General features: G+C 40.8%; 2 protein-coding genes across 4 annotated transcripts in view; both read right to left on the bottom strand.

The window, feature by feature from the left end:
• The window catches only part of LOC116699727 (endophilin-A2), a 13,827-nt gene extending 12,816 nt beyond the window's left edge, over positions 1-1,011 (bottom strand). For all 3 annotated transcript variants that reach the window (XM_032532444.1, XM_032532445.1, XM_032532446.1), the window contains exon 1: positions 750-1,011. In XM_032532444.1, the coding sequence (XP_032388335.1) occupies positions 750-794 (45 nt within the window). In that variant the 5' untranslated portion in view covers positions 795-1,011. The remainder of the gene's footprint in view (positions 1-749) is intronic.
• Positions 1,012-1,720: 709 nt separating this feature from the next.
• LOC116699726 (nuclear receptor ROR-beta-like) overlaps positions 1,721-16,255 on the bottom strand; it is an 18,932-nt gene continuing 4,397 nt past the window's right edge. Inside the window, exons 2-10 of the mRNA XM_032532443.1 lie at positions 11,351-11,436; positions 11,087-11,228; positions 9,608-10,123; positions 8,351-8,472; positions 7,568-7,700; positions 7,035-7,142; positions 6,287-6,397; positions 4,327-4,439; positions 1,721-4,226 (exon numbers count right to left, since the gene is read on the bottom strand). Of these exons, the coding sequence (XP_032388334.1) occupies positions 4,065-4,226; positions 4,327-4,439; positions 6,287-6,397; positions 7,035-7,142; positions 7,568-7,700; positions 8,351-8,472; positions 9,608-10,123; positions 11,087-11,228; positions 11,351-11,436 (1,493 nt within the window). The 3' untranslated portion in view covers positions 1,721-4,064. The remainder of the gene's footprint in view (positions 4,227-4,326; positions 4,440-6,286; positions 6,398-7,034; positions 7,143-7,567; positions 7,701-8,350; positions 8,473-9,607; positions 10,124-11,086; positions 11,229-11,350; positions 11,437-16,255) is intronic.

Here is a 16,255-nt window from a genome sequence, read left to right as displayed (position 1 = left end):
ACAGCAGCAAAATCAGTCACAAAGCAAAGAATATGAATATATAAATGAAATACTAGGAAAAATATACATTCATACAATATACAGGAAATAATATGAATAAAATAATATGTACAGGAAGGGAAAACAAAAATGTGCAACTGCTTAAATAATATGCTAAGATATATGCTAAATGTAAATAAACCAATTGTGCAGGTTGCACATACTTGTTAAATTAATTCTAAATGTACTTGTTAAAAATTAATTCAGTGAACTTTCAACATATTTTAGTGAATATTGCTAATTTTGAATAGGGGACAGTAACTTTAGTGCTTCAACATGACGTCAGGACAAAAACCTACTGTGTAGCTAGCGATAAACCAAGGAAAAGTTACCGTTGCGAACGCCAATTTGCTAACTCTCTAGCTAGCTAGATTAGTAGTAATGTTAGTTAAAGTAGCTAACTTAAGGGGGTTGGCGTTATCTTTGAGCCACAACACATTCGACAGTTGTTTAACGCTAATAGCTTAATAACAATATAACGTTAGCTCGTAACGTTATACTTTTCAAGTATAAAGCGTTTCATATAAAGTTAAATTAGTTAACTAAGTAGCGTTAGTGTTTATCGTTAACGCTAGCTAACTACCCATAACATTTTCACTTTGGCTAACTAGCTAACGTTAGCTTGAAACTAGCATAAATTCGCAATAAAAGTAATTTTAGCTAGCTTAGTTAGCTAAGTTTGGCTAAGCTACCAAAAGTTGGGCTCTTACCTGACTCGCTTTGTAAAATTGCTTCCTTAACCCTGCAACGGACATCTTGCACCGACAATGTTGCCACCTGGACCTCGACGGGGAAAATGTAATTAGAAGTAGTTGCTCTGAGTTTGTAGTTTACAGCAAACACAGCTAGCAGCCGAGCAACACGTCTTCAAACTTTGCACCGTAGATGTGAAACTTGCTAGGCAACCACAATTTCCTGGACCCAGCTGCATGTGGGAGGCTCCTCCATCCTGGTGGATAAAGTGAGTCCATACACATGCACACACACGCACGCACGCCACACACACACACACACACACACAACACACACACACACACACACACACCACCACACACACACACACACCACACACACACACACACAACACACACACCACATCCTTCTTTGCAAATGACTTGAAATGAATTAATTGCTGACACACTGATGTCAAACTCATACGCTTTCAATGGCTTTACAAAAACACACACACACACACACACACACACACACACACACACTTCAATGAAGGTTCAGAGAAGCTCAGACTGCTTCCAAGGTAGAATTTAAGTTTTACATTCAACTTTAAATGTTTGACAATAATATTTCATTTACGATATATGACTTAGAAAAACAGCAAATCCTCATACTGAAGAAGCTGCAACCAGTATATGGTTAGATTGATATATTACTTTAATGATCAGCTGTTTATCAGAATTGTTGTCATTTGATGAATAGACTTCTAGTTGCACTTGTCGACATGGAAGGAACACAGTGTGCACACACCACAAATGCTAGTCTGTGATTCCAAATTTGAAATTCAGTGGTTGTATTCATTTACATTTACAGAAGCAGGATTATAATATCAGATCAGTAATTTTCGAGACTGAGTAGACGTCGGAGCAGTCAACAATATGCAAAAACCCATCATCATTATCATAAACATGAAAGCCAACTTCATGTTCAAATAAGACTCATTTAAACATTTCAAAAGAAAAAGAAACCATTTATTACATTCTTAAAACCACATATAATGTATCCCATTGGACAACAATATTTATCGAGCTGTGTAACTCAGTTACTTTTGGACTATTAATAGACCTCTTGTACATTTTGTCATACAGGGAAAGAGAAGGGAGACAAACTACTCTTTTTTGTTTTTTACCTAATCTTTTTTTAATAAAAAAAATAGATCACTGACTTTTCAAGACAAAAGTGGAGACACATAATGAAAAAGGTGGCTGAAAGACAAATGAAAAATCACAACAAAAACAAACATTTAACCCTTATAATGAATTCATATTTAAGTCTAAATGATTTATTCACTGGTGTTGATTTTTTTATTTTTATTCCTACGTTTTGTAAATTTGACGTCACGATATTAGAACAAATGGGAAGGGGTTTGACACTTTGTGAGTAACATTCACAAAAATAGAACTTACGTCCACAGTGATTATGGTTAAGGGTCTCATATTAGGTGCAAAGGTGTGAGGAGCACGGGGCTGAACAAAGACACTAGTAATATAAGGGACAAGAGACCACAGCCAGCTCCCTGAGAGGCAGGTACTCAGACTCTGCTCAAGAACGTCACGGCACCCCGAGTAAGACATTATCATCATCATCTCAGTGTGCTAGCAACCTTCAGAGAGCGTGGGATTTACGTGCATGAAAAATGTAAACAGTCATGGGTGACAGATATTGAATACAAAACAAAAAATAATAAAGCAGATCGACTGAAAAGTCGTACTGGCATTGAGGCTCAACTCAGGGGGGCAGCTGGTAGCTCTGTCTGGCCTTAGACTAGTGTCCAGTGGGGAAGAGGAAAGTACAAGTGCTTGGTGTTTGGGACTGAAGGAGATAGGAACAGCAAATGTACAAAATAATACAGTTGTTCCAACCAGCGTGGAGGGTTTATGATACATATTTTGGATCATCATCTTTCCGGCCTGTAACCAACTGAAACATTATGAGTAAAAGACGATTATACTACACAAACTGTACTGACTGCTGGTTAGAAACAGGTAGGGAAACCCTGTGTATTTTATTATACAGTTCATGAAGTCATCTCTTGCTCTGCTTTTGTCTTTTTCTTAGTGTCCTTGTTTGTCCTCTTGTCTTTTGAGCCGAGGGTGGCGGCGCCAACGGTTTCTCAGTTTAAATGCAAAACCAAGGCAATGTTTGTCCATCTTTGTTTGGGGGACACTGCCCCACCTGCTGTGTCGCGTCTGCAAAGCCAACAAGTGTCTTGCGTCGTAACCGCGCCTAACCCGGCTGGATTTGCTATCAGGGAAAGAGGGAGCCGTTGCCACGGAAACCTGAGAGTACTGTCAAAAGAGAGGAAGTTGTCCAGAAAACGATTTGAGTCCAAATATGAGTTTTCCTGAAATATCCGTCTTTATCTCTATCTCTTACAATGCACTTTTCTCTCCCTTTCTCTCTCAACTGAACTCACACATTCTAACTCTACATATAGTCATCTATTTACATTTTTATTTAAAATATTTGTTTATAAATGTGTATATAAATTAAAGATAATTTCATCTTGTCCTGTCTCTAAGTGGCATTTACAAGGAAAGGGGTGCGTGGGACTGAGGTTTCTCATTGCTTTACACGAGTTTACAAAAAGGCAGCACCGAACACCGTCTAAATGTGTGGGAAGCTGGTTCTCAGCTGACTAAAGAGGTCAGCCTAAGCCGTAAGTCATATCCTATCTGTGTGTTTCTTTTTATATCAGAGAAAATTTCTCTTGGTCCCTAATTGATGGTCAGTACAAGGATATTGTCTGCATGAATATGCATGTGTACCAAACTGAGATGTATTAGCCTAATATAGAAAGAAATATCGACTAAGAGCTGTATTAATACACTCACTGGCGAATCAACACAACTTCATTCTAATACTTTATGTAAAACTCTATCTCAGAGTGGCAGGTTTGTACATTCACTGTTGTTGGGATCTGGCTTGTGCACTGGTGCTTATTGGTGAGGTACATTCATATCTGGTTGGGGGATCCTCAGTGGATCTGATGTTAAACAAGTGTTAAAGCTTGGAGCTGTATTATTAGGATGCCCATCCGCTTGTTAATGCTACAATATGCAGAGGACCGTGAGCATGTGGGGTCTGTAGTGTAAGGTGCTTTGCCTGCTGGGAAAGTGGAGAACTACTTTGGGATCATTGGTGAAGGAGTATTTAAAGTTCTGGATTGTCTCATAACTGCTGGTCATTGAGCTTCAACATCTCTATCCTTCTCTGTCTCTCCTTTTTTGCTTTCCTACTTCTTAATATACTCTGTCCATCTCTCTTATTTGTCTAACGGTCTGTCTGTCTGTCTAGCTGTTGGTGGAGTCCGGCAGAGACATCTCGCTGCCAAACACTTCCCGGTACAGTGGTGGGAAACTGTACGCGGTATCTGGGTGGACCAAACGGAAAAACTCAAGTTTATCAACGTGGAGGTTGCAGATAGACTTCATTGTGGGCAGCTTGGACACCATCTGTGGGGACAGAAGATACACAAAAGGTTAATTCATGAATATGTGTCTTTTTACGTGTGTACATTTGCATGTGTTCAGGAAGAGCTGGGACTGCTAATACCTTGTCCAGTTTCTCGTCTGAAGCACCACGCTTGTGTAGACTGTGCTGCAGAGCCAGGTAGACTTTCTCCTGGAGCTTCTGAACCTTTTGGCCTTCTGTTAGCCAGGGTCGATCTACAGGAAAGAAAATACAAACACATTAACGTACAGTTTTGCTTCTCCTTAAGTAGCTTTAATCTACATTGTCCGGCAGTATAAGTTCCATGTTAGCTCCAGATTGACAAGTACACTGAGTGAAATATTCAAATCCCAGACTTTCTTTAATGGCTGCCCCATTCAATCAAATGGAAATATATGCGAAGTCTTACACATCGTTTAAACACATTTCCCAAAATTCAGCCCGACATATTTAATATGTTTAAAAACGTATTAAATAAGGTTTACTATAATGAACAACTAAAGGCCCTGAACACCCACACAGGTGTTTATAGTTAATGTGGCTGATTGGACCTTTTCCAGGTTAAACTGAGAGATTGACATCTTCCTGAGTCCACTGTCACCTAAGGTTCACGGGCATCGGAAAAACATTTTCCCCAGTGAAAAGGTCATCATTCACGTCACTTCCTGTGGGGATCAGAGGTGAGAAACTGGGGCAACATTTTGCTAAAAGAGTTTCGCAGTTGGTTGACGCGTTGTTGACAACTGACGTATAAAAACACAACCGACAATCGTTAGAAACCTTTCCTAAATATAGAAAATTCACGCATGCATGTGATATATTTTGCCAACGTCCACAATGTGCTATCGATTTAGGTAGTAGTCGTCCATTGGCTTCAACAGAGTAACTTAAATCAGTTATAAAAGTTGTGTGCTATTGCCAGTAACAAGAAAACCAATTCAAGTCAAGTAGGCCTATGTTTTGAGCTCTTGTACAAACTGTAGTGAGGTAAGTAATGTGTAATTGAAGAGCTTTGGGGTGGTCCTTTGCTAATGTGGCCTCCATGTTTTCAGACACCTGATGCTGTAGGCTACGCCCAACAGTTGGTGGCAGTAAAGCAACAAGTTGTTATGCCAAACTCCAATATAACCAAAGAAGAAGAATACGCATGCCGACTGTCACTGCCCGATGTGAGTGCAGATTTGAGTCGCGCATGATCAGATTTAAACGGCTTACGGCATAACGTGTCATAGGCTACTGAAATTTGTGAAATCCATGAAATAATAAACTCTTCTTATTACAAACAATAACAGAAGAAGGAAATGATTTCAGAAATGTTTTAGCTATCTATGGTTGTTTGATTGCTAATGTTAGCTCAAAACGCCATTCAACTGACAGCCTTTGTTGCGTTTGATGCTAACTTGTTGCCAGCAGTGAACCAACTTGGTTAAGTTGGTCCATTTTTACTGTATTGACATTACAAAAGTCTCTTGTTAGCATCTCGTATGCTACTTGTCACAAAGTGACGCATGCGCGACTCAAATCTGCACTCGACTCACATCGGGCAGTGACACCGACCATGTGAATGCTGGCAGTCAAAAGACCAACATAATCACGGGGCCGATCCCTGATATTCCCGTGTGGAATGAACGCACCATTTGTGTTGTTGCACCTATTAGGGAATATGTGACCTAATAAATTCCCATCAAAGCTCCAGCCCACCTTCCACCCGAAAATAATCTAATCAACCAGAATAACTGAAAACACATAATGGTTCTTCAGAGGCTTTAAGGTCTGTGAGTTCAAACAATGTTTGGCTTCACAGGAGGCTTCTGCTTTCAAAGATGTTCAGAAGTATTTAAGATATGACGTCATGTACTTAGTCCTTTCTTTGCTTTCTAAAGTCAGAACTTAGACACATGGCGAATAGTGACCAGTTATAATGAAAACCCTTCACAAATTAGTGAAATAATCCACAATAACAAATTGAAAATCTACATGTGTGACACATCTACAACAACTTCACTTCTTCATGAACATGTTTGTGTGAGTGAGAAAGAGATAAAGGAAAAAAAACACTCACCAGGAGAAAAAAGAACGGCAGCGCTAAACAGAGCCATCTCCTCGTCTGACAGCTGTAGACGGCAGAATCCTTTTCCCAGATCAAACACCGCGCTGACCAGGTCATCACAACCTGCGTAAAGACAGGAAATCAACACATTAATATACAACAATAATCACTTGAAGAATGTATTAATGCTGCCAAACTGAATTAACGGACCCAGGAGATACCTGGGATGATGAGGAACACATTTCTTTGTCTCACAGAGAAACTGCTGTATAGACTGACATAATATATATTTTTTAAAATGGAACAATTTGGGTAATTTCCCCTTAAATGAGTTTATCACAAAGTTTACTGGTGTGATTGTTTTTTCCCATTAGGCTGCTTTGGTAATAAAACAGTTCTGGTGGTACTAAAGAGGCAAGATAGTGCTTCAGAAATTCAACCTCCAGCTGGAGGCTTTCCATTTTATCTCTTTAAAACCATTTCTGGTCTTAATGAACTGCTATTGACAAGATTGAAGCTGACATTATTGTCTTAGAGTCATTTTATCAACAAATTACCAGTCGGGTCATTTAAAAAAGCCAATCAGCCAATGCAGAGGTATCTCGTTATGAGGCATTTTCCTAGGCATTCATGGTCACAGTGCGTGTGAAAAATAATCTCTTAACTTAGATAAAGAGTGATAAACGCAAGAGGCCTTCATGTGTCACCCTGTCAAACATCTGATTGCTTTAGAGCTTACTAAACTACATCTGATACTCACCAAGGGCTTTGAAGAACTGAGCCGGGGCAAACTTCCCATTGAAGAAAATAGTGCTGTTGTTGACGTTGAAAGCTCGGCACATGCGTATCAGCAGGACCTCCAGGCAGCCTGGAAGGGAAGGCACAGGTTGAGACATTAGACACAGAAAGATGGAAAAAGAAGAGGAAGGGGAAAGGGAGGGACAGAGAGTGGCAAAGATGCTCCAACAACAAAACAAAACAACACAACAAAATGTAATAAATAAAATTAAACCCAGATTGGTGCACAGCATATATAATATTTTTTAGCCAGGATAACATGGATATCCACAAAGTTTCCACAAAGATTGACATAGAGTAAATGCATTGACAAATATATGCAATTATATGCAAGTTAGATGAGTAAGTAATTTGTTTTTCAAAGGCAAAGGTAGAGGGTTGGAGACAAAAATAAACAGGAAGGAACTAAAGTCAGCGGGTTCAGACTTTATTTACATTGAAAGAATGAGCTCGGTTAATTAAGTATTTGAGATGTGAGCATTTTTAGACACTGACCGGCTTTCAGCAGTATAATCTGATCATTCTGGCACAGGTCCATGAAGCCTGCGATGCGTTTGGCAAACTCCACCACACATTGGATGGCATTAGTGATGTGGTGTGCACACTGCTGCCACATCCACTCAGCTGACTGGAAAAAGGGACAAAAATAGAGTGTTACAAGTCAATTGACCTCACTTAAGTATAGTAGTTATTCACTACTTGTGCTGTTTGGATTTTTTTGTGTGAAAATTACAGATTTGATTTGCCTACACACTGAAAAACAATATACTGGCAAAGTAGGCCAATTACCTTTTCTTTTCTTTTTGATTGATATTGTATTTAAAGCTATAGTGCGTAGTTTCTGTCGCCCCCATGAGGCCTTCTAAGTTATGACAACAACACCGTCGGTCCAGCCACAAGCCTTAGGTGACCCTGCGCACCACCCCCACTCCCCCACCCCCACGCAGTTGCTAGTAGTGTTTAACCCATCCTATCAAGGAGGTCACAAAGGATTAAAAATACATTGACTCTTCAGAAGAGGTAAATATCTTGGAATTTTTAAATCCTCTTCGTCTCCAAATAAACAGCGAATGACACTGAGTTGTTATTCTGATCTAGTATTGATACATTGCTATAAAGTCATGTGACACCAGCAGACTTCACACACACACACACACACACACACACACACACACACACACACACACACACACACACACACACACACACACACACACACACACACACACACACACACACACACACACACACAGGGGGTTTAAAGTGTGCATCCTGTACCTTGCTCTGATAGGCACGCGTTTCTTCAGGTGCGTATTGGATCCAGGTGAATCTCTTCATGTCTTCACTGCTGTACTGACACGTCTCTAAGTGAGACTTAACAATACCCTGAGTCATGCGCTCTGTGAAAGAAAGAAAGAAAAAGCACACATAAACAAGCATCAGTGTTGTTTGTAGTGGCGGCAGGTTGGAGTGTAAGTGGGATTATTTACATATCCACAGATCATGTCCGTGAGACCCTGAATACCTAGATGCTTTGCATCAGTTTGCCACTGATGCCCCCAACACGACTAACGGCTCATCTACTAATTTTATTTATTTCTGTTCGGATCTTTTCCACCTCCTGCACTTACAATACCCACCAGTCACAATATTTATTCACTGCTTCCTTTAAAAGTCCCCCGAGCCCTATTCAAAGCCTGCTTGCAGTTTGTTGTTGCCAGCAACCATAATTATGTTAAATGAAAAACAAATTTATTCTTCTTCAAGGCCTCCAGAGACACCTCTCTAAAAATGCTTGTGCTTCCTTACCTCTATAAATACCCCTACACCACCATCTCTTCGCCTATCCCTGTGTTTGAGCTTGTACTCTTGCATGTCTCATGCCTGTCTCATGTTGTGTGGTTCCTGCTTGTTTTGCCCATCCAACCTTGTCCTTGTCCTGTTTTGCTGTCCCATCTGCCATGTACCAGTCTGGTTCTTCCTTTTTTTTTTCATAACATATTTATGAGATACAGTATGTCCTTGTGCTTCATCTTTGTTTGTTTTCATTGAATCCATCTTTTTTTACAAATTAGATTTGCCTTAATTTCATTGAGTTTAATTTCCTTTATAATTGACTCTATTTCCTATGATAAAAGTAGAGATACCTACATAACCAATAGTATATACTATCTTACCGTAAATTGCTGTTATTAAAAGTCAACACTTATGGAACATGTTTCACAAGAAAAGGAGTAATGAACTTAACTGTTCAGTGAGTGATTTCATGTCAAACAGTTAGAAGAAATGTTGAGTTTGCATGAAGAGCATGCAGCGGGAAATTACACAAAAAAGCAATTAAAAATATAAAAAGGAGACCTCAAAAATAAATGCCTGTCTGGCTTATAATATCCTGCAATTCTCTCTTAATTTAATTCAATAAAAGCCCCAACCGACATTTGAGGTTTAATGGTATTCTTGTACACACTGTGTTTCTGTAGGTAATGAGTGAATAAAAGAAGAAATGATGTGTTATTTATCATAATCAGTACTCACCAAGGTCTGTTATTGAGCAGTCATCAGGCAGATGGTCCAGCAGTGCATGTGTGTGTCCCAGCAGCGGGTGCGTGTGGGAGTGTGTATGCAGGAGCTGGATCCCGTTGCTGTCTGGCCCGTCCAGCATAGTCTGCCGCGGGGAGTTCTGATTAGACAGGGATGAGGGAGAGGAAGACGAGGACGATGAGTTGGAGGTGTTCCCAGTGCTGGCTCCGCTGCCGACCACCTCCAGGCTGCAGTACTTGCTGGCCTCCTCGGGGGTCAGCGGCAGGTCAAACAGGTCAGGCAGCGCTGCGATGTCATCCAGGTCGCTCAGGGTGGAGCCGCCGCTGCTGTAGGACCGGCTCAGAGCCTCTTCGCCATCCTCCACGCCACAGACGGCGTCCTTCTTGGGTAAAGACAGAGCAGTGGGGCCCCCGCCTGCAGAGCTCACACACTCCTGGGACTTCTGGTGTTTTTGCACTTCAGCGTAGAGGCTGTCACGCTGCTTCTTGGACATCCGACCAAACTTAACCGCTGCAGAGACAAAAAAGTACATTAAAGTAGACAAACAGACAAAGAAAACAATTCATAATCACCTTACGCTGTAAATGTTAAACATATTTTATTCATGTGGTTTTTTTTTTAGTGCAGAGATTTTGCAAGTTTGGTTTAGCCAAACTTAATGAATTTCACATCTGGTTTCTACATGTCACCTCAATCAAATTGCAAAATGATGTTCTTTGTGTGCCACTTTATCTATACTGTACTGTATGTTCCAGTCCTTATATACAGTTTGCATGACAGTCAACGCCTTTTCAGTCTGTATACTATTTTTGTTTTCTGTCAACAACCTAAAAAACAGGGCAACAAGTGGCGAGCCGTGCTACAACGGCTAATGTGAAACTAAGCGCTAAGGTTTTCAACTGCTCCTGGTATCAGCTTTAAGTTAACAACACACATATTGGGATTTGCTGGAGAAACACATCTACTACACGTCCCATGTGTAATAGGAAGGTGAAAAAACTCAGCTCACTGCTGAATGTCATGGTTAATGGAAGTGTGTAAAGATGATAGAGTGCGTAATAAACAGTAATAAACCAATCAGAGTGACATCTCCCATTCCCTTTAAAAGCCAGGCACGTTTGTACCTTGGCGCATTTCTATTATGATGATGGATTTGCACTGTAATATTTTTATATGTAATCTTTTGCATGTGTGTGTGCTGCTGCGCTTCCCTGTGTGTGTAACAAGCCTAGTGTGTGCGCGCTGTGCATGAGCCTAAGCGCATTGCACTAATGCGCTGTTAAAATATTATTGACCAATATTTTGTTGGTCAATGGCGCAATCACTTCCCAATGCTTCACGATAGCAAATACTCCAAGAATTCTGAACACACCTCCCTGTAAGACCAGCACGCCCATGGGCGCAGGTGCATGTGCTATTTAAACAACGTGGGCGCAGGATGGGTGCAAGAAAGGGACCTTTGTGTGTGTTTACCGTCTCTGCTCATGCCCAAAGCAAGACACTTTTGTAGGCGGCAGTGCTGGCATCGGTTACGGTTAGTTCGGTCGATCAGGCAGTTCCTCTGGCGGGAACACGAGTACATGGCATTGTTCTGCTGGCTGCGACGGAAGAAACCCTAAACACACACACACACACACACACACACACACACTGTAAATGACATGGACAGTTGAGGTAAAACAGATTGGTTGAAGTAAAGTTTGGAAGCCTGGTTTACTCCCTGTGTTTTCTCCTCACCTTGCAGCCTTCGCAGGTGATGACTCCATAGTGGATTCCTGAGGACTTGTCCCCACAGATCTTACAGGGGATGACCTCGATCTGAGCTGCAGGAGCACAAACAACGTCGTCGAGAGGTCAGATCTACTATACATACAAAGTGGACTAAAGTTAAGACCATCAGTCAACATCTGCTTAGCGAAGTGCACATTTACATCTTCTGCTTGTTTGACACGACTGAGTCATACTGTGAACCATGGTCAAAAACAAGTAATATCTAAACAATAACATGATATCTGATACACTCACTCAGACATAACACACACTCCCACATAAGCCCATATTTGACAAATGAGCGGCAGACTTTATCCAAGATTTTGTCAATGATTTTCTTTATGAATAATATATATTTTTTAACTGATAAGGAACTGAATGGACTAAGAGTAATGTTTGCTTCTAATCCTCCTTGGTTTGAGCTCAGGTTGTACCTGGTCTAGCTCTCACCACACCTAATTCATGTTTTTTTGTGTTGTATTTGAAAGGGCCTCTATCGCTTCTGGTGTTACCATAGACTGTAAAAAAGAAAAGTCTATGGGTGTTACCCAGTAGTCACTTACGTGTCTCTTATCACTCTCCATTCATTTGTAGCCCTTTGGGTATAATGTCACAAAACGTATCAATCTCCAATGGCATGCTAATGATATAGCTGTACAGTTAATCTCTCTTAAATCTGAAAAGATGGCGGAAGCATGATCACAACAATGACCCTGTGTTTAATCTTCGTTTGAAGTGCTGATTGTAACAGAACTTCTTCCTGCTTAATGATTTTATTAAAATAGTGGATCCTTTAACTCAGTTAAACACGCTGGATTTTGATTCTCTTTTCCTGGTCATTAATATTGTGCTATCATGCTGTCCTTTGTATCTTCTGTAGACATTAAAAAGGTCGCCCATGCTATCTTGTCTCAGCTAGACTGCTGTCACTCTATGTACTCTGAGATATATTAGAAGGCCATCTCTCTGCCTCCAGTTGATACAAATGCATCCGCAGAGGGTTTTTTTTAACCATTTCTATTTCATTTGGCTATGTTACATCTATCTTTGCCTTCCTTCGCTTCGCTTGGAGTTTCCGATTTAGTTTTATAAGATTTTACAGACAATGTTAGAAGGTTTAGACACATACAGTAGATACATTTCACGTCCCCTTTGAGTCCAAGTACAGTCTTGTAGTCCTAGAAGGGGGGACGGTGACTTTAAAATCTGAAGAAATCATGTGTGGATGCCTTTAACATAACCCTTTTTTTTCTTTTGAACTTTGCTGTCTTTCACATTGTTTTGTAAAACACGTTATTAATGATTTTTTATCATTATCATTAGACATTTCTTTACACATTTTACAAACTGTAACAGAGACTTTGCACCAGAGTGTAGAAATCAAAGACAAATATCAAAAACATCTTGCAATGGGTAAAGTGAGTGAGCAACAATGTAGCATCACTGAAGTCACATACATTTGAATTGCTTTGTTTAATAATGGCAACGGCCCTGCAGACAAACTGTCCCTTAAAAAGCACATGCAGTACAAGTCAATTGGCATTAACTGTGTTTGTCTGCACCCTTCATGTGGCCCCCATGAGGGAACAGAGCACACAAACAGATAGGGAGTCACATGACACTCGCACACATGACACAAACACAGACTCCTTCTTCCTTAACCGAGAAAGAAAACAGCAGCTACAAAGATAGCAGTTTCTCAACCCTGCATCAGACTGATCTACAAAATGTCATTTGTAAAACTTAAGGATGTATGGAAAACCACTTTTCTTAATGTGTTTGAGGCAGAATTGTTGCACTCTTAAGTACTGGAAAACCCAATATATATATATATATATATATATATATATATTATAAACTCAGTATGTTGCCCTTTGCTGTAATAACAGAGTCAGCTGTCTCTTCTCTCAAACTGTTGATTAAGATACTCAAACTTATCAGGGCAGCTGCAGGCATGCAATGGAAAGAAATAGCTCCCTCCCTCCTTTCGTCTCAGGTTCTTTCCACCCCATCCTCGTCTCATGATTACATAACTGGTCTGTGAGCATTCCTCACAACACTCATTGAGTAGGCTCAGTCTAGCAACACTGACACCCCGCCCTCCCCTCTGATTCTCTCTTTCCTGCTGGCTGAGCGGCGTTCGCAGCCTCCTCGGTATTGGCCGAGTGTTCCGTCACTCTGGCGCAGTAGCCTGTCAGCCCATGTGCACATTCTGTCCTACTGACACACTTTCCCACTGCAGGAGGAGAGGGAGGAGGGACCCATGCATAATCCTGACTTTCCGCAAACCAGTTTTAAGGTGGAGCCAAACATTGCTTGGATTTCCCCTTTCAAACGCTTCCCTGATTAAATCACACAACTGGCTATGTTACATAACAGCATAATTAACCAAGCAAGGCGATGGTAATAAGCCAAGACAAACTGGACTAAATCAGTTTGGTTAACGCCCAACACAGATCTTCACTGATTTACCATGAGACTATTTCCGTATGGACTGATTTCTATGCAAAAATCAAGCACTCCACTGTTTTGTTAATGATGAACCACGTTTGATTTGACCGTAGTAGCTCATAGCATACCTTGCAAGAGTCCACTCAAGACAGACATACTGTACTCTGAACTTGACTGTCTGCTACTCACCCCACTCCCTGTCTTTGACATTGAGCCTCTGCTTCAACCCGATCTTTTCTTGTCCTGTGCTGAGAGCCAGAGATACACCGCCGCCCAGCCGCCCACCACTATTGCTACAACCACACATCCATGCTTTCTCACTCCTCTTCTCTGACACTCTGCAGATATCCAGGCTCAACCCAGGTAACTGAAAGATTACTATCCAGTTAAACTAATTACCTACATACAATGAATACAGTACAGGAAATTAACAGGGACGTCTTAGGGACGACCTATAGCGCTGAACCAGTAGAGACAAAAATAAACAGGGCTGCAGCTCACAATTACTCTATTATTGTGAAGAAAATGGAGTAGCTAAATGGAGCCTTGCTGGGTCTTTGTGGTGATCACATACAGGTGCTCTTTGGACACTTTGCATGGGTACAATCTGCTTTCAAATGCAAGACTCCTTCCAAAACAATCCAAGGCACACTGTCGGGTTTGTGACAACATGAAAATGCCTATATTTTCCATGGCAACATGTATTTAAAATAACCAACACAAGTCTTCTTCAGGGTCATTGTCAGCAGTAGCTTGCACAACTATGTTGTGTTACACTAATTAGTGGCGTGAGAGTGTATTTCTTTATCATTTATATTTTATGAATTGATTACTCATTATCCAGTATTGTCTTTATTACAGTTGGGTCATATCCAAATTTTGATAATGTCAAACCTTCTCCCTATTTATACAGTATTAACGTAATTAAAAATGATGACGTCAGGCTCAGACAACGTCAGGCGTGTGCATCCCCCGTACACTAACACTGAACACTCTCCCTTCTCATTAGGGTGGAACCCCAAATGCTGCCAGACTACAAAAGTCCTGGTCTTCTTCCAGACCTGGGTGCACAACTTGCCATCTTTCCCTCTCTCTCTCTCTCTCTCTTTCTCCTCCACACTGTCATGTGATGGCAACTACACATAAGCATTTTTAGACATTAAATAAATGATATCTAATATTTAATCCTTGTCTCCCGCCCAACCCTAGTCTTGATTAATCCTCCTGTCCAGTTTTCTGTTTACTATCAAATACGAGGAAGAAAACCACCAGATATACACATAGGAGAAGCTAGAATAAGAGCTTGTTCTGCATTGTTGCTTCAAAAGCGACTCATTTTCTGTCTATCTACTGATCTAATAATTGTATAATTCTATCAGCTCTACAGAAGATGCTGCTGTTATGAGATAAACATTCAGTGATAAAAACATTAACATTTAGAGTTTAATTATACATATATTTTTAATCTGCGGGAAATTCTGCGTCCGCAGATTCTGTTTTGGCCCTGACAGTGAGCTTTCTTCGTCGGGCCGATATTATCGGCCGATATTAGGCATTTCCCGATCTATCTGTATTTATAATATTTTAAAACATATTTATTCATTATACAATAATATATGTGTAATTTTTTTAAATATTCATTGATCAGAATCATTTATAATGACAAATAAAAGATTCTGATAAATGAATATTTAAAAAATAAAAACGGACGGTCAACCATGTTATGAGTGTTGGCGTTGCATAGTCTGTCCACCAGAGGACGCTCTACAACGTCCCTGTTAGTGATGGTGTTGCATAGTCTGTCCACCAGAGGACGCTCTACAACGTCCCTGTTAGTGATGGCGTTGCATAGTCTGTCCACCAGAGGACGCTCTACAACGTCCCTGTTAGTGATGGTGTTGCATAGTCTGTCCACCAGAGGACGCTCTACAACGTCCCTGTTAGTGATGGCGTTGCATAGTCTGTCCACCAGAGGACGCTCTACAACGTCCCTGTTAGTGATGGCGTTGCATAGTCTGTCCACCAGAGGACGCTCTACAACGTCCCTGTTAGTGATGGCGTTGCATAGTCGTCCCCAGAGGACGCTCTACAACGTCCCTGTTGTGATGGCGTTGCATAGTCTGTCCACAGAGGACGCTCTACACGTCCCTGTTAGTGATGGCGTTGCATAGTCTGTCCACCAGAGGACGCTCTACAACGTCCCTGTTAGTGATGGGCTGTTGAAAGTCTGTCCACCGAGGACACGCTCTACAACGTCCCTGGTAGTGATGGCGTTGCATAGTCTGTCCACCAGAGGACGATCTACAACGTCCCTGTTGGCGACACTTTTTTTTGTAATGTGTTTTTGTTTCATATCTTACAGTTTCATATCTTAAGATTGTATTTTTATACATTTTATTTATCAGAACTTTAATATATTTT

The sequence above is a fragment of the Etheostoma spectabile genome, chromosome 12 (genome assembly GCF_008692095.1).
Source record: "Etheostoma spectabile isolate EspeVRDwgs_2016 chromosome 12, UIUC_Espe_1.0, whole genome shotgun sequence".
NCBI classification, from domain to species: Eukaryota; Metazoa; Chordata; class Actinopteri; order Perciformes; family Percidae; genus Etheostoma; species Etheostoma spectabile.
The sequence above is the reverse complement of the archived record's forward strand: the minus strand, read 5'-3'. Positions and strand labels throughout refer to the sequence as shown.